The following is a 23,739-nucleotide window of genomic DNA, read 5'->3' as shown; positions in this document are numbered from 1 at the left end:
AGGGCAACAGAAATAGAACAGGCAGGGTTGCCATGGAGACACACCTTGCAGAACTTGGCCCAGGTAATCTGACATCCGGAGTAATTCACACATGGACCTGTAGTGAAGGAGTGAGAAAGCAAGGAAAGAGAGAGAGAGAGAGAGAGAAAGAGAGAAAGAGAGAGAGAGAGAGAGATAGAAAGAGATTGAGGGAGAGAGAAACTTGTATTAAAAGTCATTGTTTTGTAACATTTCAAGTATGTGAGATTTTCCTGTAATAACAGTTAAGCATGGTATAGGATCGGTCTCATCATGCCTCTAGCTTTCCTAATTTATGAACGGGGGGCAGGCTGCCCCTTAAACACAACCAGAGTATGTCAAATTGAAGAACTAATTCTCTAAAAGACTCAGGTCTATCTTTTGTTTGTCGCCAGTAATATAAAATATATTCAAAAAATGAACTCCTACACTCACAAACACGCACAGGCACACAGAAACACACACACACACACGCGAGCACGCACACACACGCACGCGCACGCACGCACACGCACAGACATGCACAGACACGCACACACGCACACATACCTAGTAGCTTTTCTGCGAGGGTGGTGAGCTGCTCAATGGTCAGGCCTCTCTTGGTGGTGGAGGAGAACTGCCAGCTGAGGACCTCGGCCACCTGGTCCCACGTGCCCACGGGGGGTTTGGTGAAGAAGTTCACGTTCTGGACAGACGCAGAGAGGTAGACGCAGAGAGGGGTGGGGAGGTCAGGAGTGGGCAGGGCGGAGTTAGAGAGCGTGGGAGAGCTATGCATGTAGTATGTAGTTTTGATATGAATGTTCACTGGAATAGGGACAGCACCCTGAAGTGTGCATGTGTGTTTGTTTACATGTCTTGTGATACATTTGTTTACATGTCTTATGATATGTTTGTGTACAGCCAGTGGGGGGCGCTGTGGGCCTGCTCACCTTTGGATGGTTGGTCAGCATGTTATACCACAGGATGGAGGCCCAGGCATTTGGCATCTGGCAGATGTTGCTGATGACCACCACGGGCAAAGAATGAGTCTGTGGGAGGACACATAATTGGTGAGAAAGCTCTAATTACCATCCAAAATGTACCGCCAGCAAGGCCATAAAAAGCACCCCATGGGGTAGCACTTTCCTGCGCAGGAAACGTTCACGCAGACACACACACACATTTCTATATCTGCTCTTAAGACTGAGATTATCAGAGTAGTCACAATTAGTGCCTTGTTGCCCGGTGATACTGAAGACAGGATGTGCTCAGTGGGTACCCATGGCAATAAGCTGCCATTATGACCTCATTGGCATTCTGCGGGACAAGCCAATCAGAGACCTCGCTCCGGCCTAATGGCTCATTAGTATGTTAGCGCACCTTAATGGGCAGAGCGTGCTGTCTGTGGAGAAGGCCCACTGAGGCCGACTCCATGTTCCTGACTTGCTCTCATTAGCGCTGAAGTGAGGCTCAGGCAGTGTGGTGCGGGGGGGCATGGGGACCACATGGAGGACATTAATTACGGTACATGAAGTACCTCTTAGGCAGACGGTTAGATAGAGTATCCTGGTCCCTGTGCACAGGGTGTTTATGAAAAGGCAGGCAACCCATTATGTGCTGGCTAGTGTGTGTATGTGTGTGTGTGTGTGTGTGTGTGTGACAGCTCCAGAATATATGGAATATGTTTTTAGTGGTTGGTGGGAGGGAGTGTTTAGGTAGGGAATTGGTGTTCAGGTATTTAGTGATGTCTGACCTCCAAGTCGATCTTGAGTCCTTGGTGGTAGACTTCTGTCTCAAAAGTGATGAGATGAAGTTCCTCTGTGACTATCAGTGAGGCCTGGAAGTGAAATAAATGGAGGAGAAGTCAAATAATGTTGTCATACAGTATTTGGTAAAAGAGAGGAAAAAAAAACCTGCGGGAACTTGTTGATTGTGGGATGTTCTTCACACTCACATCACTGTTGGTTCTCCCTCCGTTGCCACACCTCTGCTCCCGAAGAGTCTAAGAGAAAGAGAAATAGGAACCATTTTAAAACTACAACTCCCATGAGGCAATGCTGAACATCTCTGTGGAGAAAGGAGTGACGAAATTCTGAGTGAACATTCAGGGCTTATGAATGCTAGCTTATGAGTTTTGTAGTGCCCCCTCTAAGACTCCACTTGACCCATCTTGACTCCAATCCCACAATGCACTTGACCCATCTCTCACTCACCAAGTGTTTGAACTCTGCTGAGAGGCTGCCATTGTTGGACTCCTCCATGTTCATCACCTTGGTGTTGGTGCCGAGGATGTTGAATTTACGTGACCTGGACATAAAAAACGCACAGAAATAAGGCACCGCACTCCACACAATCTGCTTGTCCTCATTTAAGTGCATTGCTCCTGGACACATCTGTACACATATGGAGGACAGGTCATACTGTAGGACACAAGCGCACACACTTCTCCACGCAAGCCAGTGTGTAGCGCAGTGAAAGCTGTGTGGACCAAGGGCGCTGTGCGAGTCCAAGTAGAACACTTGCGCAATACATGCATAAAGAACGCAAGCAGGAAGAGAAGCAGGGGAGAGTATAACGTGTGGGTAGAGGATCTGATTGAGACATTTGAGACAGCAGCGCACGTGGTCACATAAAATTGGATTGCTCAACAGAGGATGTGGTTTTATTTTACTTAACACAGCACACAGTGTACACAATAATAGACTCACCCTCGAATAGCGTCTCCTGATTCTCTGCAAAAGAACAAAAAGCAGTTCTGTTATGTTGTTACCGGCTGCTCTCTACAGATTATGACAAAAACAATCCTTCGAAGAAACATGGACAGATAATGAATCTGAACTTACTTGTCAATGCAGACTTTGATTTTCAGCTGGTAGTTAAGCTCAGGGAATTTCACCAGTAATCTGAAAAGCAAGATCCAAAATCAGAAACCGGTGTGTGTTTGTGTGTCTGTATGGATGTGCACCTGCACATGTATCCTTTTCTCACCTGACTTTGTTGGTGAACTGGACGCCTGTTTTGATGACCAATGGTCTGTCAGGATGCATGGGCATACAGGGCTGCCTCTCGACCACAAACGCACTGCAGGAAAACACATCAAGCACAAAACAAGCATTTAGTTTTGTGGATTTCAATTGGATCAGTGCAACCCTATACGTGTGTACGTGTGTACGTGTGTGTGTACGTGTGTGTGTGTGTGTGTGTGTGTGTGTGTGTGTGTGTGTGTGTGTGTGTGTGTGTGTGTGTGGTGCGCAGGTTGATCTAAATTGAGCGGTTGCCTGCGGAGCACAGTCACCTGCGCTTACCAGTCCTAAAAAAATATTTTTAATGATATGCGGGTCATTTGCAGGCGGGTAATTTACAATTAGTGAAATATATATTTTTACAAAATACTTAATGTATAACGAGAGGGCTAACATCAACATTTAATTATCAATTATTAAATAATTGCTTTTCAAAGAGATCATTGGCTAAATTACTTCAATGGATGCAGCATGAACTTGCCACATAGGCTACCTAGGTGTGATGGAAGGATGAAGATGGAGACGGTACAGAAGCTGGAGACACGAGAATTTAAACTAACAAAGACACTCCTCTGGAAAAGCAAAGTAGCCTATGTGGAGTATCTTAGAGAGGTTCTTAAAGAAGATAACAGCTGTTGGTTATGTTCTATGCACTTCTTTTGAAGCCATTTAAAAAGTATGACAGCCACAAAACAGGCACAACCAACATGGCTCATCATCACAAATGTGGCACTGGTAAACCCTCCCAGCCTAACTGAGTAACTTCAAGTGGAATTCCAAGACCTCAAGCGGAATTCCAAGACCTCAAGCAATAGATTGCTTTATATGCGGACTGACCAGTAGAGCAGCTTTTTTTTATGGTTTGGCACAAGACCAAATGAGCAGTAACTCAATAAAATAATGCTGATACTTTACCACCTTTCGTCAGCAGAGCGGCCATGAGTAGCCCATGTTAAACGTTTACCCTACAGCCAGTGTTAAACGCTTTGTGGTCGTGGGCATTTGATAAGGGATGTTATGGGTAAAGGGCGCCTACAGGAATAAATATTATGCTGCACAGACTACACACCGCCATCTTTGCCTTGGCTGCCTTTGTAATTTCTGTTATCAAAAGCCTTGAGTCTTGTCAGTGATTTAGCTAATAGCTGGTTGCCAACAACAGTGGCAAGTCCCTTAACTGCTGCTGTGTGTGTGCGTGCGCGCTCATTCTCATTCCTGCGCAAACATTCTCTCCTGCATGCTCAGCTGTGTGTAGTTCTGCTGCATAAAGTTTCACAAATTAATTAGTTTCTTTTACAGAAATGGCTTACTGTCATGCAGCTAATAATAGGCTGCAGTGAAGAGTCTGGAATTGTTTTTTTTTTTTTTTTTTAAGGGGTGGGGGGGGGGGGGGGGGGGATGTCCTGTGAGGAAATGTGTTCTCCCGATTTTACCCATCCGGGTGTAGTGAGCACACATTCATACACACACACACACACACACACACACACACACACTTGGAGCAGTACACACTGCTCCAAGCAGATACACACTACGAGAACACCTACACATCCGGAGCAGTGGGCAGCTATTAATCTGGCACCCAGGGAGCAGTTGGGGGTTAGGTGCCTTGCGCAAGGGCATCTCCTCCATGGATGTGGATGTGGGAGAGCTGTTTTAATTACTCCCCCCACCCACGTTTTTCCTACCAGTCAGGGATTGAACCTGCCACCCATCACAAGTCCGATTCCCTTACTAGTAGGCCACAGATGCCCTATGGTGCATGGTGGTATGGTTGGCCAACTTGGAGTGACACACAGGGGAATTCTCTCTCACTCCTTGTAGCCTGATGGTAGGCTAGTGCGTACAGCCTTACACCTGCAGGCACCGCTGACGTGATTAGGGGGGCTTTCTGTTTTGTTTATGTAAAAGTTTTACATAGCTCAATAAGGATACACTGCGTGTTAGGCTACATTAACCAAAAGCACACATCGTGGATGTGTGGATCGGGTATCATTTTGTCTTCATTAATATTCGCGGTTCGAGTTGTGGTCAGGTAGCCTAGAAATCTAGACGCACCCTAGCGGCGGCAAATTAATTTGCTCAGCCTGTACGTCTAGTATCAAACCATAGGGATTTCTATTGGCTGACGCCGTGGACTTCATCCAATCACAGCGCTCTATTTTGTTAGAGAGTCTTAAGGCGGGCTTAACAGGATAGCGACAGTCCTGCAACTGTGAACAACAAGAAAGGTGGCTATGGCGAACGAAAAGCGATTGTTTGAATCGGCGTTGGCGTCAACTTTGGAGGAGTTGGACTTGTGCTTTTCTTTGAAAGTTGAGCAACACAATGCACTTAAGTCATTACTTTCGAAGAAGGATGTATTTGCCGTTTTGCCGACCGGATACGGATATGGTCGTAGCGTTGGCCTATTGCATGCCTAGGCAGTTTGAAAGACAATTCTCTGCCCGCCCCTTGGATTAAGCGAGGTGAATGGTTCGATTCCAGACTATACATTTCAATGATATAGGATGGCCCGCCAGGCTAGCGGTCAGGTTGATTAAAATATCGGGCGAGGGGGGCCACTTGTGTCCAGACCCGCACACCACTGGTGCGTGCAGACGCGTGTGTGCAGTGCGGTGTTGCTGACCTCTTCATGAGGTTCCTGAAGAGGTCAACGATCTTCTCCTCCAGTGCAGGCCGGTGCTGGATGATGGGGTCTCCTTTATAGGACACCTTCTGCTGCAACTCCTCCAGCTTACGGATCTGCTGCCTAATCTGCAGCTGAGACTCAGCCAGAGACGTGAACCTGGTCAAAGAGAAAGTGGGAGAGAAGAGACATTTAACGTTTAAAACCCTTTTACTACAGTAAATCACCACATGAATCAAGAACTGCCCTCCCCCAACTCCAACCACACTGAGCCATTTCCTCAGCCCAAATGGTATTGTAAACGGCCATGTTAATAATGCTCATTAAAGAGAGAGATGCGCAGAAGCAAGCAGAGTAAATGGAAAACAAAAGACAACCTGTTGTGAGAGGCCCTTAAATGGTTCACTCTGTCATGTTCAGTGTGTGGAGTGGTATTTACATACAAACTCTTCAAATATTATGTTATCAGTATATAGACGTGTGTGAGAGAAACAGAAAATAAGTGACTTCATTGGGGCACCAAGGAAACTTAACCCTCCTGTTGTGTTCGTTTCATGTTTACTAGTTTTGTGTTCCCGGTCAAAAATGACCGCTGCATTATAACTTGTTATAAATCCATAGTAACACATATGGTATGACCTTTGTATCAACTTTTGTTCTATTGTATATAGCCAGTTTTGAAGTTCCATGGCCTGCAGGCCTCATTGAACCAGGCTCATGCAAGTCAAAAAGGGTTAGATTCTACTGGGGAAAGGTTCCAATGGGGGCTGGCATAGAAGCAAAGAGGGGGAGTGTGGGTGTGTTCGTGTGTGTGTTTTAATGTACAGATGCACACATACAGTCCATCTGACCAATAGGTATGTGTCTGGACTCAACTGTATACACTGACCATTTTTTCACCCATTCATTTCTAGTGTTATAAAGTTAAATAAAACACTAAAATTGTTATAAAAATGGTCAAAATTTGTTTTGTGTGTTCAGATGGCCTGTGCTAACAAAATCATGGGGCCTCATGGTAGTCAGAATAGTTTAACAATATGTTTGAGAGAAAAGAATTGTCAATCGGTCACATTTGACCACGGACACAACAGGAGGGTTAATAGTATGTGTGTGTGTGTGTGTGTGTGGGGCCAGGTAAAATAGTATACACTGTATACAGTACCCTCAAGAATTATTGGCACCTTGGGTAAAGTTGACTAAAAACAGGTATAAAAAATAATCTTTTGATGATTCATTGTACTCTCAAAATGAAAACAATGAGAAAAAAAATCCACCCTTGAAGGGAAGAAAATTTATTCTGAGAAAAGGAAAATGTTATAAAGAAATAAATATTTTTAACAAAAACACGTTGCTCACAATTATTGGCACCCCTAGAAAAATCTTATGTACAAAACCAGATTCATTTTCCTATCTAATTTCAACTTATTCAAGTTAATCAGAGTGTCTGAACTTTCATAAGTAGTTCAGGACTTTAGTTTTCACTAAGGTATGAAAATAAAGTGAGACAGAGGCTAAATCCTCTTTCAACATCAGAAAGACAAGAGAATACACTAAATTTAAAGAAAAAGAAAGTGTGTTGACATTTGTAAGTCAGGGAATGTCTATACAAACTAGGTACTTTGTTGAAAATGCCAATATTTACAGTTAAAACAATGATTAAATGGTTCTAATCAACTGGAAATGTGACAAACATGCTTAGACAAAGACCCAAGGTTATCTTGCCCCCACGCACAGTATGGAGGATGGTAAGATAGGCAAAAAATTCCATAAGAACCACTGTTGGAAAGTTACAGACAAAGGTGTCATCTTGGGTTCCTCACAGTGACCTCATTGCTAATAGATTAGATGCTAGGTAACAGCCTGTCCAGTCATTTAATTACCAATGTAAACAGCAGGAGTTATTAAATGGTAGTGACTTTATCTGGCAGTGTGGTCTATTGTCAGATGAAATGAAAATTGCGCTCTTTGGCTAAAAACACGTTTAGTGTGTTTGGCATATACTGTATAGAAGAATGACTATACTGAAAAGAACCCCATGACTAATGAGAATTATGGTGGAGGCACTAAGCTATTGTGGGGCTGTTTTTATTCCCAAAGGCCTTGGGAACCTGGTGCATGGTATCCTGAACAACAAGAAAAGACCTGAACATTTTCAACGGAAATCTGTCAATCTCTGACAAGACACTAAAAGTTGGTCATGATTGGATCATTCATCAGGTCAATGAACCAAAACAATCGTCCAAATCAAAACAAATATGGTTTACTGAATGCAAAATCAAGCTTCAGCCATTGCCATATCAGTCTCTTGATTTAAACTCCATAGAAAAACAGTGGGGTGTCAAAGAGGAGAATGCACAAGTGTGGACCTAGGAATCTGGACAATCTGGGGAGATTTTGTAAAGACGAACAGTCTTAAATCTCTTGCTTTGTATTCTCCAACTCTATGGGGTGTCATTGGTGAATATTACAAGCTGTTTTATTGGCAAACGGAGGATTAAGAAGGTATAATAAGCAGGGGTGCCAATAATAGTGAGCAACGTGTTTTTGTTAAAAACATTTATTTCTTTATGAGATTTTCCTTTTTCTCAAAACAAATGTGCTTCCCTTCAAGGTTGGATTTTTCCTATTTGTTTTCATGGTGAGATTACACATCACCATAAATCACCAACAGATTATTTTTATACCAGATTTTAGTCAACTTTAGCATGAGGTGCCAATAATTCTGGAGGGTACTGTATGTGTGTCTGTGGCCAGGTACCATGTCTCCAGGCGATCCAGGCAGATGTTCGGCGGGCCTCCGATGCAGGCGATCTGCTGCCTCCTCTTCCAGTCGGCCAGCTCCTCATCCGTCAGGTTCTTCTGCACAAAGTCCATGGCTGACAGCAGCCCTGCCATCTCAGTCACGATTTGCTGTGGAAAGATGGGGTTCACACAGAGCAAAGTAGCGTGAGCAGATAAAAAAAGAGTAGAGGAAGCCATGCATGCACATTCTCTCTCTCATAGACTGCCCATGTGCACACAAAGAGCCCCCCCTCACAGTCCACTTGACTAAGAGCATCTCCTACATTATTCATTACTGGAAAAACAACAAAGGGATAGCTTGTAGCTAGCTAGTGAGAGTGAGTGAGTGAGTGTGAGTGAGTGAGTGAGTGAGTGAGTGTGAGTGAGTGAGAGAGAGAGAAGGTGAATGAGTAGGGTGGTGGCCTACCCTCCTGAGCTGGTCCAGGGCACTAAGCATTTGCTCCAGCTGGGCCATCTTCTGTCTGGTGGCTGCTGCCTGGCTGTTCCCATTTAGGTCCTGGGACAGCTCTACACAGACACACACACACACACACACACACGGAGTGGAAAAAAACTGTGTGGTGAGTGGTTAAGCCTCCATTTTATGCGGTATGGGTGTTAACTGCTAATATCCTGATGAGTTCCATGGATAAGCACATAATGCTCAGCTTACCACCAGCACTCTTCAATGTCTTGTAGTTGAAATCGAAATCATCCTGCAAATTTTCCAGCATCTTCATCTTTTGTTCCATGTCCTTGAAAGAGAGAAGGAAAATTAACACCAACAACACCTTCTGCATTACAACCCACACCCTCAAATCACAAGCAGCAACCACACCTGTCTGGGCTTATATATAAAACACAATGCTTAGACAAGAGAACCACTGTTGCTCAAATTAGTGTCAACTGTCAATAAGCAAGACAACTTAATGTTAGAAAAGTGGAGCTGAAAGCTTGCATAGCCATTACAGATGTTCCCTATATCTGTACCAAGATCAACACTAGATCGCTTGCATTCCAGATTTATTTGGCAGGATAAGAGACCCGAAATAAGACTCCAAGACTCTACAGCTCTCTAAATCTGATGGAGGGTTTGCTTGAGCCTCAAAATATATTTTTGGGCTGCACAAGTAAAGCCCCATGCTTGCTTAGCTTACGAACGATACTTTTAACTAGGTGGTTAGATATGCATAAACGTGAATATAAAGCACAGATACTATTCTCAAATATATCTTTGAGATCATGTAAGGCAAACATAAGGACAGAAATACAGAGAAAGCACAAACTACTTATCTACTTATCAACTTTAACCACAATCAACAATTTTACACCACTACAATTGGAGGCTTAAAGGTGCTCTAAGCGATGCTGGGTAACGTCACTTCTAAGTATAAGTATAGTAAGTATATATACTCTTTTGATCCCGTGAGGGATATTTGGTCTCTGCATTTATCCCAATCCGTGAATTAGTGAAACACACTCAGCAGCACACAGTGAACACACAGTGAGAGAGCTAGCTCGCTACTTCCTCCCCCTCCCTCCTGTGCTGCTCCCGTGCAATTGACACTCTCCTAAATGCACATCTCGTCTGTGACTTGCTGGAACAGTTTGTTATGTTTTTATGGGCTAGGTTTGCCCAGGTTGTTTTTGTTGCCGTTTTTGGAGCCTGGGCTGTCCACGGAGATTGTGTTTTTTTACAGTGTATTCAGGACACAGACAGCTAGCGGTTGGTTAGGTGATGTTTGCAGTAAGTGACATAAAATGTTTTACCTAAAAAATGCGTGGCATCGCTCTAAAGCACCTTTAAAACATTGGGCTAGATATAGTCTTACTCATATTCACCAGCTAGTTCTATTAAGTAAAAATAAACCCAGTTTTTGGACTTCCAAATACGGACTTCTTCAGGTTTCTACAAATTAGACAGCTCTTTAGTAAGCATGAGGAAACAAATACAATTCTCTCTTCATCTGCAATGGAACAGTATTTTGGGGGCTTCAACTTGATCATTCAGGTGGTGTTGGTGCTGCTCAGCCCAGTGAAAAAAGTGAGGAAAATAAGTAGGAGTTGTTTGCACGTTTAAAGGTGTGTTCTGTGTACAAAGGGCGAATTGAGGGAAGGTCACAACCAATTACATTGGCAGCTTTGGTGAAAATCTGCTCCAATTTATTCTTTGCTTGTTCCCATACCGGACAGTCAGAGGTTGGCTTTATAGAGGTGTACCAGCAGGACTTTGTTGACATGGAACTTGGAAGGAAGTACAGTGTTTGTTGGGCCTTTTTCATGATGTGGCTGGTATTAATGTCCCTTTTCAGATCACTGCTGAAGTATGGACCAAATAATTTGATGGGGTCTGTCAGGTATATGGATTGGTCAGAGATATGGATTGGTGCTTTAATATCTCCACAGGAAAAATTATTTCTAGTCTTTGGAATTGTGAGGAAACCGATTCAAAAGTTGCCCGTACATTTTGTTCTTGTGAGAAGCTGAAGAAACATTAGGATGATATCTACTTAGCCGTGAATGATATTTGACTTGATTTGATTATTTTATATTTATTGGGAGTTGTCCCCAAGGGTTTTGAGCGCACAGAGGAGTGTCAGCCACTAAAGGAATGGCAACATGAGGCTGCGCAGGGAGACACTCTTGAAGAGGTGGAGCCCTGTTTTTTTGTATTGTTTTGAAATAAGAGCAAGCAAGTGTGTGGTGTGTGTTTGTGTTTGTGTTTGTGTTTGTGTTTGTGTTTGTGTATGTATGTGTTTTGTTTTTTACTTCTCCTTTTACTGTAACTGGTTTCAATTGTGTCCAATAAAGTGGCAATTTCATTTCACAATAGAACAAAACACAGAACAATAAATAACGATAAAAAAACAGAGATAAAATGTATGCTGGAGTTTCCAGTGAACCTCTTCCCATCACTCTAGGATAAAGTGGCAATACGGTAACAACGCAGCAAGACAGGGAAGTGACCAACACAGGCATCACACTCACGAACGCTGTAATTGCTTTTATCTTGGATGACCATCTGAAAAGACTGCCAGGACACGCTACAAACATCTGTCTTTTGCTTTTGCAATCTGGTTACCATGGCAACTCACCTGCACTCTCTTCCTGATGTCCTGCAGGTTGTGCTCCAGGATCTGCTGCTTCTCTGTCACCACGGTACCAGAGGGGTGGGCTGCTTGGCCATCCTGTGGACAGACAGAGTTGGGCAGGGGGAGCGGGTCAGGTCAGGTCAGCTTGATCTGTACAGCCAGAGCCTCAGACTAACACCAAAGCTTCCCACAACAATAGGCAACCAATCGTGCAATACTGCAACGTTTAGATATGTGATGAGTCTCTGCTCATGATGCACCTTGTACTTCTTATTGATGAAGTCTATCTGCATGTTTAAATATGCAAGCCTGTGTATGTGTGAGAACTTATACTTATACTTATACTTAACAGAGTGTGAGAACCCAAATACAACGATCACCATCATCTATGGTTGTGGGCCAGTGAAGTATGTGCATGTGCGTGTGCATGTGCATGTGCGTGTGCATGTGCATGTGCATGTGCATGTGCATGTGCGCGTGTGTGCGTGCGTGCGTGCGCGTGTGTGCGTGCATGCGTGCGCGCGTGCGTGCGTCTGACCTGCTGTGCGGTGGTAGCGGTTTGAAGCAGCCTCTGCTCCTCCCAGAGGCAGCGCGCCACGATGCGGGCGATCTCCATGGGCTTCTCCAGGTACTTGCTCTGCAGGTGCTGCTTGATGCGCCTCAGGTTGTGCTGGTAGAGCACGTTGTTCTCCTGCAGGAAGCGGCTGTACTGCTGGTCGATCTCTCCCAGGAGGTTGTGGAAGACGAGCGTGGCATGGGACTCCTTGTTGGCCGCGTACGCCCTTTGGGAAGACGAAAGGGAGGACAGGTAAAGGGAAAGGTAAAGGCCAGGTATTTGGTGGATGCTGTTATCCAACGTGAATGACAGAAATGTGTGATGGTCAGGAATCAAACTTGAGTCCAGTGCGTTCTAAGCTGTTACAGTTATCAGCTACATCATGCTCCATACTGTACATACAACAATGTTGATGGGAGCAGAAGTGGTGGGGAAGTGGGGGTGGGGGCCTTGGTTAACAGCCATCTGAAGAGCTCACATCAGCGCTGGGGCTTGTTACCAAGTGCTATAGTAAACAAGTCAAGGCTCAAGTCAGGGTGCTTATTAAAGTGTAACTCAACAACTTGTAAAAACAACCTAGGGTCTATTTACGGTAGTTTAACAACTTCAGACTTTTGATTGAGAGCAAAATTACGTTAATTGGTGGCGATCTTGCAGCGCTGCGCAGATGTGGCTGAATCCTTCACACTTTCATACAAACATCTGTGCAGCACTGATTTGAATAAACGGTCTTGCTCAAAACGCCACCAATTAATGTAATTTTGCTCTCAATCAAAAGTTTGAAGTTGTAAGGTACTCTAAATAGACCCTAGGTTGTTTTTACTCTGGAGTTATACTTTCAGTTCTGAGGGCTCCTCCAACACGTGGCCTTTACCGAGTCCCGTACCTTCATACTAAGTTAAAGTGTAGGTTCAGCGTAAATTGACCCATAGTCCTGTTGTTCAAGCTCATCACATGCACCCCATAGGAACAAGAATGAGACAATTTGGGACAACATAGGCCAAGTTATGGACAGGCAGCTTAAAGCAGACCCATGGGGGCATCAAAACTGAAACTGAAAGTAACTCCCCACTGCCCCCATGGGTCTGCTTTAAGCTGCCTGTCCATAACTTGGCCTACATTGTCCCAAATTGCCTCATTCTTTTTCCGATGGGGTGAATGTGGTGAGCTTATACAACAGGGCTATGGGTCAATTTACACTGAACCTACACTTTAAGTTAAGTGTACACCTGTAATGCATAAGGGTGGGTACATAGCTAGCTAGCACTGCTCCACTACTGTAGTGTATCGTATGCTGTACTATCTCTGGTCAGAGCCAAAGAATGTTTAGGCTCATCATCTCCCTTGTTAGTTAATTTAGTCTTGTAAATGTTGATTATGTGCTACCAAACTGCCCACTGTATATTTTTGGATTGGTTTTGAAGTTCGTTGGTTGCTATTCCAAGACTGAATGAAACTATATCAATCTAAATTAAACAAAGCAGTAAAAGTTCTCACCACATTGATTGCAGTACATGCCTAGGAGGATCCAGAAAAATGTGTTGCATAGCTGCAAATAACTGGAAATTACTACAAATATTCAGTTTTGGACAAAGAAAGAGCCTCAAATCTTAGAAGATTAGGTCCATGGCAAAGTTCAGAGAGAGGGCCACCATCATATTCAGGGGAAATCCCATTTAGTTAAACATACCAAACCACCCACTACAATACACTTCTGTTCAAACCCGTGCAGGTAAATCTCCCGCAGAAATTCTACGGTGAGCTTTATCTGTCTGTGTGGTGTCTGTGTGTGTGTGTGATAGAGAAAGAGTCTCTCTGTGTGAGCGTGTGTATGTGTGTGTGAGTAAGAGAGAGAGAGAGAGAGACAGAGAGACAGAGAGAGGGAACGAGAAAGAGTCAGTCAGTCAAAGGAAACTGAGGTTGTGTGTGTGAAGCCCAGGAGGGCTTATGGTTTATTAAGAGGCATTTCTTCAGAACTGTGACTGAATTTCAGTGAAACAGGGGCTGAGCACTGCGGTTTCCACAGCTCCTCTTCCTGCAGAGGCTATTAAAGAACATCAGGGGCCATCAGCTGCTTAACTCTCACAACAGACCATCTCATCTCGCATAGTCAGCGCAAAGAATTGTAAATACACATGGGTCCAGCATAAAAGCTTTAGAGACCAAAGAGGACCGCCTTGGCCAAGCTAATTTTCATTAACACCTCATGTAAACAACCCACATGCCAGTCAAACTTGTTCTGTACATGATCAAATCAGCTTGGAAGTATTAGTTGCAGATTACATGTAACATGTTATTATTGACTGCTGTCCACATCATCTGATCCGATCTATTTATGCAGCTTTGTCATTTTGCCAAATGGTAGATTATGTGAAACAGCACAGTGCACACTACAGAAATGTTCAATTCATTAACCAGACAGTGAAGAAATATTCTCAAACATTCTAAAACACTCAGCTGCAGTAGCGCTGGAAAGGTAAAAGCTTCACGTCTGCTATAAGCTTCACGTCTGCTTTAAGTATGCGTGCAGTGCAGATGGCACTGGCCTGCCCAGCTGAGCGGGTACCCACCAGTCCTGGCTCTCGATCCAGGGGGCGAGGAACTGGCGCAGCTCCATGGGGAAGCTGTCACTGTACAGGTGGTAGAGCTGCTCCAGGTAGCGCGTCTCCAGCTGCTGCAACTGATTCCACTGGGCCATGGTGACCTACTCGTGACCCGGACCAGAGAGGGATGGAGGGATGGTGAGAGAGAGAGAGAGAGAGAGAGAGAGAGAGAGAGAGAGAGAGAGAGAGAGAGAACCAAAAGAGACAAGCACCAAAATGAGAGAGAACAAGAGAGGGTGGAGGAGTAAGGGAAGAGGGAGACAGAGAGCAACAGTGAATACAAATGACATGACGATGCCACAGCTTGGAACATAGATCACTTATATTGCCCCTGCCGGCGAGAGATAAGCATCAGTTGTGTCTTAGTGCTGGTCTTTTCCGGGAAACAGTGAATCAGACACACAACGCCCCTTCTGGTGGTTGACCAAGTGTCGTCCCAGCCTAGACTCCACTGATAGCTGTGTTTGTCTGCGTGCCGTGTCTGTCTGTGTCCTGCTGCCTCTCACTTCCTGCACGCCCCAGTGGTGACGCTGGAGCATAGCCCCCCTGTGTGGGGCTCCCCCTCCCCCAACACTAGCCACAGTAAACCCCCACACACTGCTCATTTACACGCACCCACTCACACAGAAACACACCAAAACAAACAAACACAGTGGGGTATTCATACACTGCTTGGATGTGCTTAATGGACGGATGCATAAATCCACTTCTGTACACGCCTAGTCATAAAATAGTGCTGTCTGACTAGCGGGTTTATAATTGCCCAATCAGTGAGGTAGTCAGTCAGCAGTATCGTCACAAATTATACAGACTTTGGACATGAAGGTCTCACACCCCCTCACTGACATATGAAACCAGATCTGGAGGTGGTTAGAGTTTTTCTTCTTCTCACAAGGCTTAATATTATGAACACAGTCTGGCTAATGTGAGGTAGCTTAATTCTGTGCTCAGCAGTGGGAGCCAACTGGAATTCTGACGTCACTGAGAACAATGCATAAGACCTTGTCTTCAGTCCTTACATCTGAACACATCTGCACAATGTCCATTTCTACTATGGGTGTTCTCAGGCAAAACCCTTATAAACACAGTCTGTGGGCAAAACATGTAAATATTGTGACTAATATTATGACTAACAGCACCCATTATTTAAAGGAATGCCAATGTTTGGGGAAATGAGCTTATTGGCCATCTACAGGTACCCAGTCAGGTGAGAGGATACATACCTTTCTGTTCTCTGTGTGTGCACAAACACAGTCTAACACTATTAGCCCGACTTCACATAATTAACTGGATGTGGGTTATACAAGTTAGCTATAGCTAACCTATAGCTAAAAGGGAGATATAGGCCAACTGGTGCAACCCACTTCCAGTGAATTATGCTAAGCTAGGCTAACAGTGTCAGACTAGGTTATTACATGCATAGAGAAGAGAAGGGTATGTATCCACTTACCTAACTATGGGGTAAACGGTAGCTTTTTTCACCAAATGTTAGTGTGTTCCTTTAATTGTTGATCTCTATGAATAGTTAGACATTAAATGCTGACTTAAACACATTAAACACACATTTTTTCTCTGCAACAGTGAGAGTTTCACTTGGACTTCCTCTTCCTCCAGATGAAAGCACAAGAGTCGTTATATAACCACAGACATCTTAAACCTCATTTCAGGACGAAACCAAACACCCCCCATCCCCCACCTGACACCGCACCCCAATCAAGCTTCTGCAATATGAAAGCACAGCACTGATAATGAAAGGAGGCTTCTCCATGAACATTTATCCCCTGAGGACATTATAATAACAAGGGCCAACTTGCATCTGGCCACCCTACTCAGTTTACACAGGAACACAATGTTCCAGTATGAGCAACCTGGACAGGATGCCATATCCAGTAAGCCTCCAGTTGATACCCACTTAAAGCCAAGACCTGCCAAATGGATGCTGGGTTGACAGCACAACGGCTCATTTATTTATGGTAGGGATCGACCAATATGTTTTTTTCAGGGCCAATACCGATATCAATTATTACCAAAACAGGAGGCCGATAACCGATATGTAAAACCGATATTTCAGTTGTCAAAAAGGGGGGTAGATAGTAGCCTAGGCTATGGCGATATGCTGAAAATTTTCATTCAAAAGCATTTAATTATGCTAACTTTTCTTTCTTCTTTTGATACACAATTGTCTATCAACTTGCATCACAAGTGTAAATCCTGTGTATCATGTTAATCCAAGAGCTGACTGATAGCAATTATTTCCATAGGCATACACAATGGGCTATGTGCTTGTAAGGGACCTGTCACAAAGAGGATGCTATGCCATCGAGTATGTGAGTGCACGAGAGAGGGATAGGGAGAGGAAGAGGTGCATGCGTGATGGGCGATGCGTGATGGTCGATCCCTAATTTATGGCCTTGGCTCTGTGATTTTATTTGGCCAATCTTCCTGTAGATATTTCTCACGGTGTCGACTGTTCCACAGTAGGGCCTGGTTGAGTCTTCTTCACAGTGCCAACCACAACCACAATGCATTCTGGGGCGGCAGACACTGAGGTGAGAAGGTGTTTTAGTTGGTGTGATTGTGGAAAAGTGAGTTTGCAAGTCTGCACCATGGTTTACTTGTTCAAAGTTAAACAGGACTTCCATCAACAAACACACACATAGGTTACAAGATATGACCCAGTTTTCCTGGGCCACTTTTCAACTCATTGTCTGCCTGCCAAACCGGTCATCAAACAGAAACATTTCTAGTGGAATCTATTCTCCAGAGGAGAAAGAAGCAGGTTTGCCTTCTCCCCTAGAAGAGGCATCCCATGAGTGAGCTGAAACCTGCCGAGTCACTCTCACAGCTGATCAATCCCGTAAATCGCACTCAGCGACGTAGACTTCCTCTTCCTGCTCTTCTAGCAGGTTGAGGTTTACCAATTTCACCCGTCAATAAACCTGCAACCTGATGTCATGGGGGACTCTACCCAAATCAGGGAATCCATATACTGTACATCAGTGTCATCTGAGACAATGGAGGTCCAGGGATGAAGGGTCAGCCACTGGGCTTGTCCAGAGCTACTGACTGAGTCTGCCAACAAAAACACTTAGCTCTTGGCTTTCCTCCCCCTTAAAAGGAAGTGTCAGGCAGTGTGCTATGACATGCATTTGTACCACGTAAATTAGTTCAATCTCTGACACCCATTGGCCAAATAAAATATTAGGCAAGATAATGTCCATAATCTTTGGTTATCATTACAATTGTCGAGAGTGAATTTAGCACACATGCTTTTCATCTCAAGTTCATCGCCTTTTATGACAGGGCCTTTTATCGTCAATAATCTCAGTGCTACATGTAGGCCCCAAATGAACAGTCACAGACAGCCTGTTCTCTGGGGATGCAAGCGCTCACCACATAGGCTAGAACAGGATTCAACCGGAGACTGCCTCCCTATGTGGAGGCACCAATTAACACCATGGCACGACTCCCAGCAGCCACATTTGGCTGGTTGACCAATCAATGCAGGGAAACGGCTTGCTATGAAACAGTGAAAGGCTAGGCCTTATTGTTCCAAGCACTGTGGGCCCTGCCATATGATTTTGTATGGTCAAGGGAGAAGTAGTCGTTATGTTCTTGTGTTTGGAGATTGTATGAAATGTTGTGCTAATAAGGATTATGAAGAGTTACTGTACAAGGCAAAAGCTTTGAGTCTTCATGGAACTATTGTTCCCTACATATTCTTGGTCAACAGTTCTTAGGGAGTAATTTCATGTCAAATCAGATATGGGTCACAAATGGTTCCCAAACCAAGACCTGTAAAATATGTATTTTCAAATCAAAATGTTTGGGCATTCACACATTCATTCTGTGCATTTTGAAAAGTATTTTTCATAGCCAGCCCAAACTGTAGGACGGAAGACAAACATGTTCTCAGTATGACTGAACCATTAAAATTTGTATGGCATGGTAATTGATAGATTTGGACATTGAGGGAATTATAAACTTATTTTATCCCATTTGTGATGGGATCTGGGAAAACCCATCACATTGTAAAATTTCACCAAATTATGATTCTGATATCATCCTAGCAACATCCAGGATTTTGTGACGATGGTATCCTGTTGCTAGGATGGTATCAGAATCACAGAGGGTTGAAACGGAGCAGAAATCAAGGATTTGTGATTTCACCATGTGATGGGTTTTCGGATTTGTGGATCTGCATTGAATCTTGGGCCAAACCACAAAGTCCACCCATGTGTTGTAACACTTGTATAATGAATTATATCTATGACATTGTCTTGTCTCGTCTATCTTGTATGTCACAGGAGCAATGACAACATCAGTAAAGAGTATAAATATATGACAAAACATGTGTTGCTTATGATTTCTACCTGAGAATGCCTTCCTGTGGAAAATGTATGCCATCCTATATTCTTTTCCCTTCTCTATTGAAAAGGTTATTCTGTTTCTAGTTTAGTGGGGCTAAAACAACACATATTCTTGTTAATGGTTTTATCATAGTTGATGGTTGAATGATGTGCATAACCGTACTCCTACATAACCTCCTGTGTCTAACATATAGTAACATATTGCAAATTCCAGCATGACAAAAACAAGTCTGTGCCAACAGGTGCCCCGCATTAGACAGGTAGCCAAAATTCCATCAGCTGGTCTCAAAGGCCAGGTGTGTCTCTTTTCCCGTAAACCTGCGATTTCTATTTCCTGTTCCCTTGAAGTGGCCTGAATGGAAGACTTTAATGAACCAGAACAGATACAGGTGCATCTAAAAATATTACATATCATGGACAAGTTCATTTTTGTTCCCTTAATTGATTTTAAAAACTTAGATTACATTCAACTTTATTGTCATTGTGCAGAGTACAAGTACAGAGACAACGAAATACAGTTTTGTTTATACGCTTATACACATAAAGTGAAATATTTCAAGCCTTTTTTGTTTTAATCAAATTTAATTGAATTTAAATTGGTTTTCGATGACGGTTTACAGCTAGAGGAAATCAAAAATCTAGAATCCCAAAATATTAACTAAATAAAAAATGTATTATACGGAACTGTCGAGATTATCTCTATTCAGCTAATTAAGTCAAAACAACGGCAATGGTTTCCTGAGTCTTTCATCTCTTGTCTACACAGGGCAATGGACTTTTCCATGATATTCTATTTTTTTGAGATGCACCTGTATCTTGACACAAACTTGTCATGCAACCAACATCATGTGGATGATAGGCTAGGCCTAAATGTTCAGTTCAACAACTGCAACAGCCAACCATTTAGCATACTGTGTGTGTGTGTGTTGTATCTGCATCACAGATACAGAGATCTATGTTGGTAACAAAAAAAATGAATTAATAAAACAATAATGTGTGTGTGTGTGTGTGTATATATATATATATATATATATATATATATATAAATAAAGGCTAACCTAAGCCTGGAATAGATGAACACCTGCCAACACATCCCCTGTCCCAATATTGGAAGCGATGACGTAACAGCTCGGGGGACATCCCCAGTTGGTAAGAATGGAAGAACCATAGAGAGAAACTCCGTTTTCACCCAAATGCTCACAACGCTTCAAAAAGGTGGGAAAGATGCCTGTGGGATAGCCTAGCCTACAACACGTGCCATCTGACGAGGGTGGTAGACATACAGGTCTGTGTGGAAACTGTCCTTTTAGTTTTGATTAATTAGCAGCCTAGGCCTAGGCTAAGTAGATGCATCATGGTAGGCTGGAACACAAACATCATATTTTTGCATGAGTTAATAGCCTATAGCCTACTTAAGTGACTTCTGCCGAGGTGTAGGCTATACTCCACCCTTATTGTTTTCCATCATTTAAGTAGCCTATTTCATGGCGACCGTTAGGCTACTGTGTTGATTTACATAACACTGTAGGCTAGATGTAAGCCTACTTTCATTTGGTCAGTTGAAGCCCTCTGTCACGTCCCGCATATGGGGAAACCCATCAGAGATTGGATGCTGTCCGAGGTCTCAAAAGAAAAGCTAGCCGTCTTAATGAAAATGTGGTCTAAGCTACTTTTCACTAGAGACATTGTAAACAAGTAAACCCTGAATGTTGTTGCAATCAAGACCCTCCGACGCTGCCCAGCCCAGCAGCGTCATAAGTCAGGCTACAAAGTTGCAATAACTTCCATGAAGACACCTCCAACGCCGCAACTGTTAAACGTTAAAAGTAACTTCTGGATAACACATCAGAAGTGTGGCTCTTGTGACTAGCCGACCAATTCAATACATGGAATTTATTAAATTCCTAAAGTCATGTAGCCTATTCACTGACTAGCGACATTGTAGCAACTTCACACTTACCGTTCCCTGGTCTCTTTTCTGACGCAATTAAGTAGCCTGTTTGTCGACAGCACGACACCGCAGCCGCTGAATGGATGAAAAAAGTGTTTTCTGTCAGCAACACAAAACGCAGATGGATTGTTCTATAAGCCTTTACTGACGACTCTTTCCCCAGCTCATGAGTACTTTTTCAATAACGACGTAGGTTCTGACTCCCAGCGCAAGTGCCGTCTCGCCAGCCACGGTAGGGGCCTACACTTGACTGACATTTCCTCCATGCACTAGGAAACGATAACAGAATTTCCTCCAATTGTTGAATTGTGCTGCCACTAGGGGCGGGTCTTGAAAACAAGCAGGGTTGTCAGCGCCCATGTTTTCTCCCAACCCCTATGTGGCTTTTCCGTTCAGTCAACCTCCCTCTGTAAACCAAAAGAAGCCAATAGAACTCGGCTGTGTAGCGGCGGGAGGGTGTGTAAGTTCACGGAACAGCCGTACTTGAAGTCATCTGAATTACTGGCAGAGTCTACGTCATCAGGACTGTAATACAGTGATAGCAGACAGTAGGCTATTGAGTTCAGCCCTTTGTACCCCCTTAAGCCTTTTGTAAGATAACTTTTAAATTGAAAGAATGTCAGCAAAATACGCACTGCTTTATTGTAGAGGTCAATTTGTTTATATAGCCTACTTTATCCATCCATCGATTTGTTTAAGTGTAGCTAAGTAGATTTTCATTTTAATTGAAAAACCAAATAAGACAATAAAAATCGCAATAATAAGCTATCAAAACATCCACTAATATGAAAAATCAGTAGGCTACCTTACTCAACTTATGATAAAAAAAAAAAACTTTCCTTGAAGCCCACAACTTATGTTGCTGAGAGAGCAGCCAATGTTCAGTTTGTGGGTCATGACATGGGAAATCTCTCAGCAATCTCTAAGAATAGGTCATGCAATTTCCTCGATTTCGTAGGCAGGCTAGGTGTAGGTATGCTTTCAGATAGGCTGCCTGAAAATGTGAAGCACAATTTTCAAGTCTTTTTTCACAGGCACAATAACAAAACATTTCTAAAGCACCTCCAACATGTCAGTATACCTGCGCTCCCGCACTACCAGACTCACCAACAGCTTCATACACCAAGCTGTAAGGATGCTGAACTCTCTCCCTCCTCTCCCCCCTCCACCCTCAGCTACATAACATCCTGGACATTGGACATTGGACCCACAATGGCCGCCTGCACTACTCCACTTGCACACTTGCACACTTGTACACTTTACCACTTGGTGTTGTTGTCCTGAAAACACAACACTTCTGCTGCTCTTACATAACTTGCACCACTATGCCACTTCTTTATTACTTAGGTCAAACAGAACTACCCAAGCCTTTTTATTGGCCTGACTTTGCACTAGTATTTTATTGACTGTCTATGCACAATTTCAACCAAATTTTGCTGCTCTTATTTTTTCATTATTATATGTGCCCTCTTATTTACTTATTTACTTACTTTTTTGTTTACTTGAATGTTATGTTTGTCTGTGGACTTAAATTGGAAAAATATGTCTTGTCTTCACCGTGGGATAGTGAGAAACGTAATTTCGATCTCTTTGTATGTCTGGAACATGTGAAGAAATTGACAATAAAGCTGACTTTGACTTTGACTTTGACTTTTATAGGCTACCCATGTCTGCAGTAGCCTATACTATCTCTAAACCAAGCTGTCTCTGTAGTTCCTTTTTTGGGGTTGCTTGAGTGACTTCACACATTTCCGTTCTTAGCTGTATGGATGTGTGTTTATAAGTTTTACTTTCATTGTTGATGAATTCAATTCAGTTTGATCATTCAGTTCTAGAATAGTTGCCATGCATGGGCATCTTCTATCCGGCCATTGTTACTGCATATATTGGTGGTTCCATTGGGTCTGCCTCTGGAACATTGCTACCAAGGCAGAGGGCCAACTGCAAAAGCAGTCTAACCAGCACCAATATATTCTATCTATCTATCTATCTATCTATCTATCTATCTATCTATCTATCTATCTATCTATCTGCATGCAGTACAAGTAATCACAGTACACATGTACACATTCAAAAACACTGATGCTGATATAACATACTGTGGTGAAAGAGCAATGATGAATGCAAAATCCTAATTCCCACACACACTTGCTTGGACTGGCATTTCCCATTTGTCAACGGCAATGCACTTAAACATTTGGTCATCAGATAGTCATGCTAAACATCTATGAATACTTACTGGTATGCCATCTTCCAGGTTCTTAAGTACTTTTAATTATAGGACAATATAGTAATTTAAGCAGGGCCTAAAGATTCTCAGTTAATTGTCTTCAAATATAAAATTGTATTATTGCTCATTGAGGTTGACCAGGATTTTTTCTGTACATAAACAAATTGTGAGATTTTTTTAGTCTATGAGTACAATTCCACAGTTGATATTAACCCTCTTTCACCACGTATTAACTTGACTAAAGCCCCTTATCTGCCAAAATTGCAATTAAAATGTGTGTTCCTGCTTACTTGAAAGCCACAGACTCAACAGTTGGTATCAGTGTGAAACAGTAAAGCACATGCAGATGTTTTATTCAGTTTTACGGTCACTACTTTGTAATTATGGTTGGGGGGGGGGGCGGGGGGTCCTCTTTTTAGCAGCACATATATGGTCAGCCAAATACAAAATAATACAAAATTCAAAACAAAATCTGTTTCAGCACAAGAATATGACAACAAGTGTATT

General features: G+C 43.1%; 1 protein-coding gene across 5 annotated transcripts in view; it reads right to left on the bottom strand.

Annotated features, from left to right (window-relative positions):
* The window catches only part of stat3 (signal transducer and activator of transcription 3 (acute-phase response factor)), a 33,274-nt gene extending 12,021 nt beyond the window's left edge, over positions 1–21,253 (bottom strand). For 2 of the 5 annotated variants that reach the window (XM_042086381.1, XM_042086384.1), the window contains exons 1-17: positions 21,012–21,252; positions 14,649–14,788; positions 12,061–12,304; positions 11,526–11,618; positions 9,104–9,185; positions 8,858–8,958; positions 8,408–8,559; positions 5,650–5,808; positions 2,986–3,078; positions 2,841–2,900; positions 2,706–2,729; positions 2,211–2,304; positions 1,952–1,999; positions 1,751–1,834; positions 948–1,046; positions 568–703; positions 45–97 (exon numbers count right to left, since the gene is read on the bottom strand). In XM_042086381.1, coding sequence (XP_041942315.1) covers positions 45–97; positions 568–703; positions 948–1,046; positions 1,751–1,834; positions 1,952–1,999; positions 2,211–2,304; positions 2,706–2,729; positions 2,841–2,900; positions 2,986–3,078; positions 5,650–5,808; positions 8,408–8,559; positions 8,858–8,958; positions 9,104–9,185; positions 11,526–11,618; positions 12,061–12,304; positions 14,649–14,776 — 1,650 coding nt within the window. In that variant the 5' untranslated portion in view covers positions 14,777–14,788; positions 21,012–21,252. Of the gene's footprint in view, positions 1–44; positions 98–567; positions 704–947; positions 1,047–1,750; positions 1,835–1,951; positions 2,000–2,210; positions 2,305–2,705; positions 2,730–2,840; positions 2,901–2,985; positions 3,079–5,649; positions 5,809–8,407; positions 8,560–8,857; positions 8,959–9,103; positions 9,186–11,525; positions 11,619–12,060; positions 12,305–14,648; positions 14,789–21,010 lie in introns of all 5 variants that reach the window. The other 3 variants (XM_042086380.1, XM_042086383.1, XM_042086379.1) reach the window with 3 other exon arrangements.
* Positions 21,254–23,739: the final 2,486 nt, after the last annotated feature.

Source organism: Alosa sapidissima, chromosome 3, assembly GCF_018492685.1.
Source record: "Alosa sapidissima isolate fAloSap1 chromosome 3, fAloSap1.pri, whole genome shotgun sequence".
NCBI classification, from domain to species: Eukaryota; Metazoa; Chordata; class Actinopteri; order Clupeiformes; family Clupeidae; genus Alosa; species Alosa sapidissima.
Note: the sequence above shows the minus strand (reverse complement) of the source record. Positions and strands in the feature narration are given on the sequence as shown.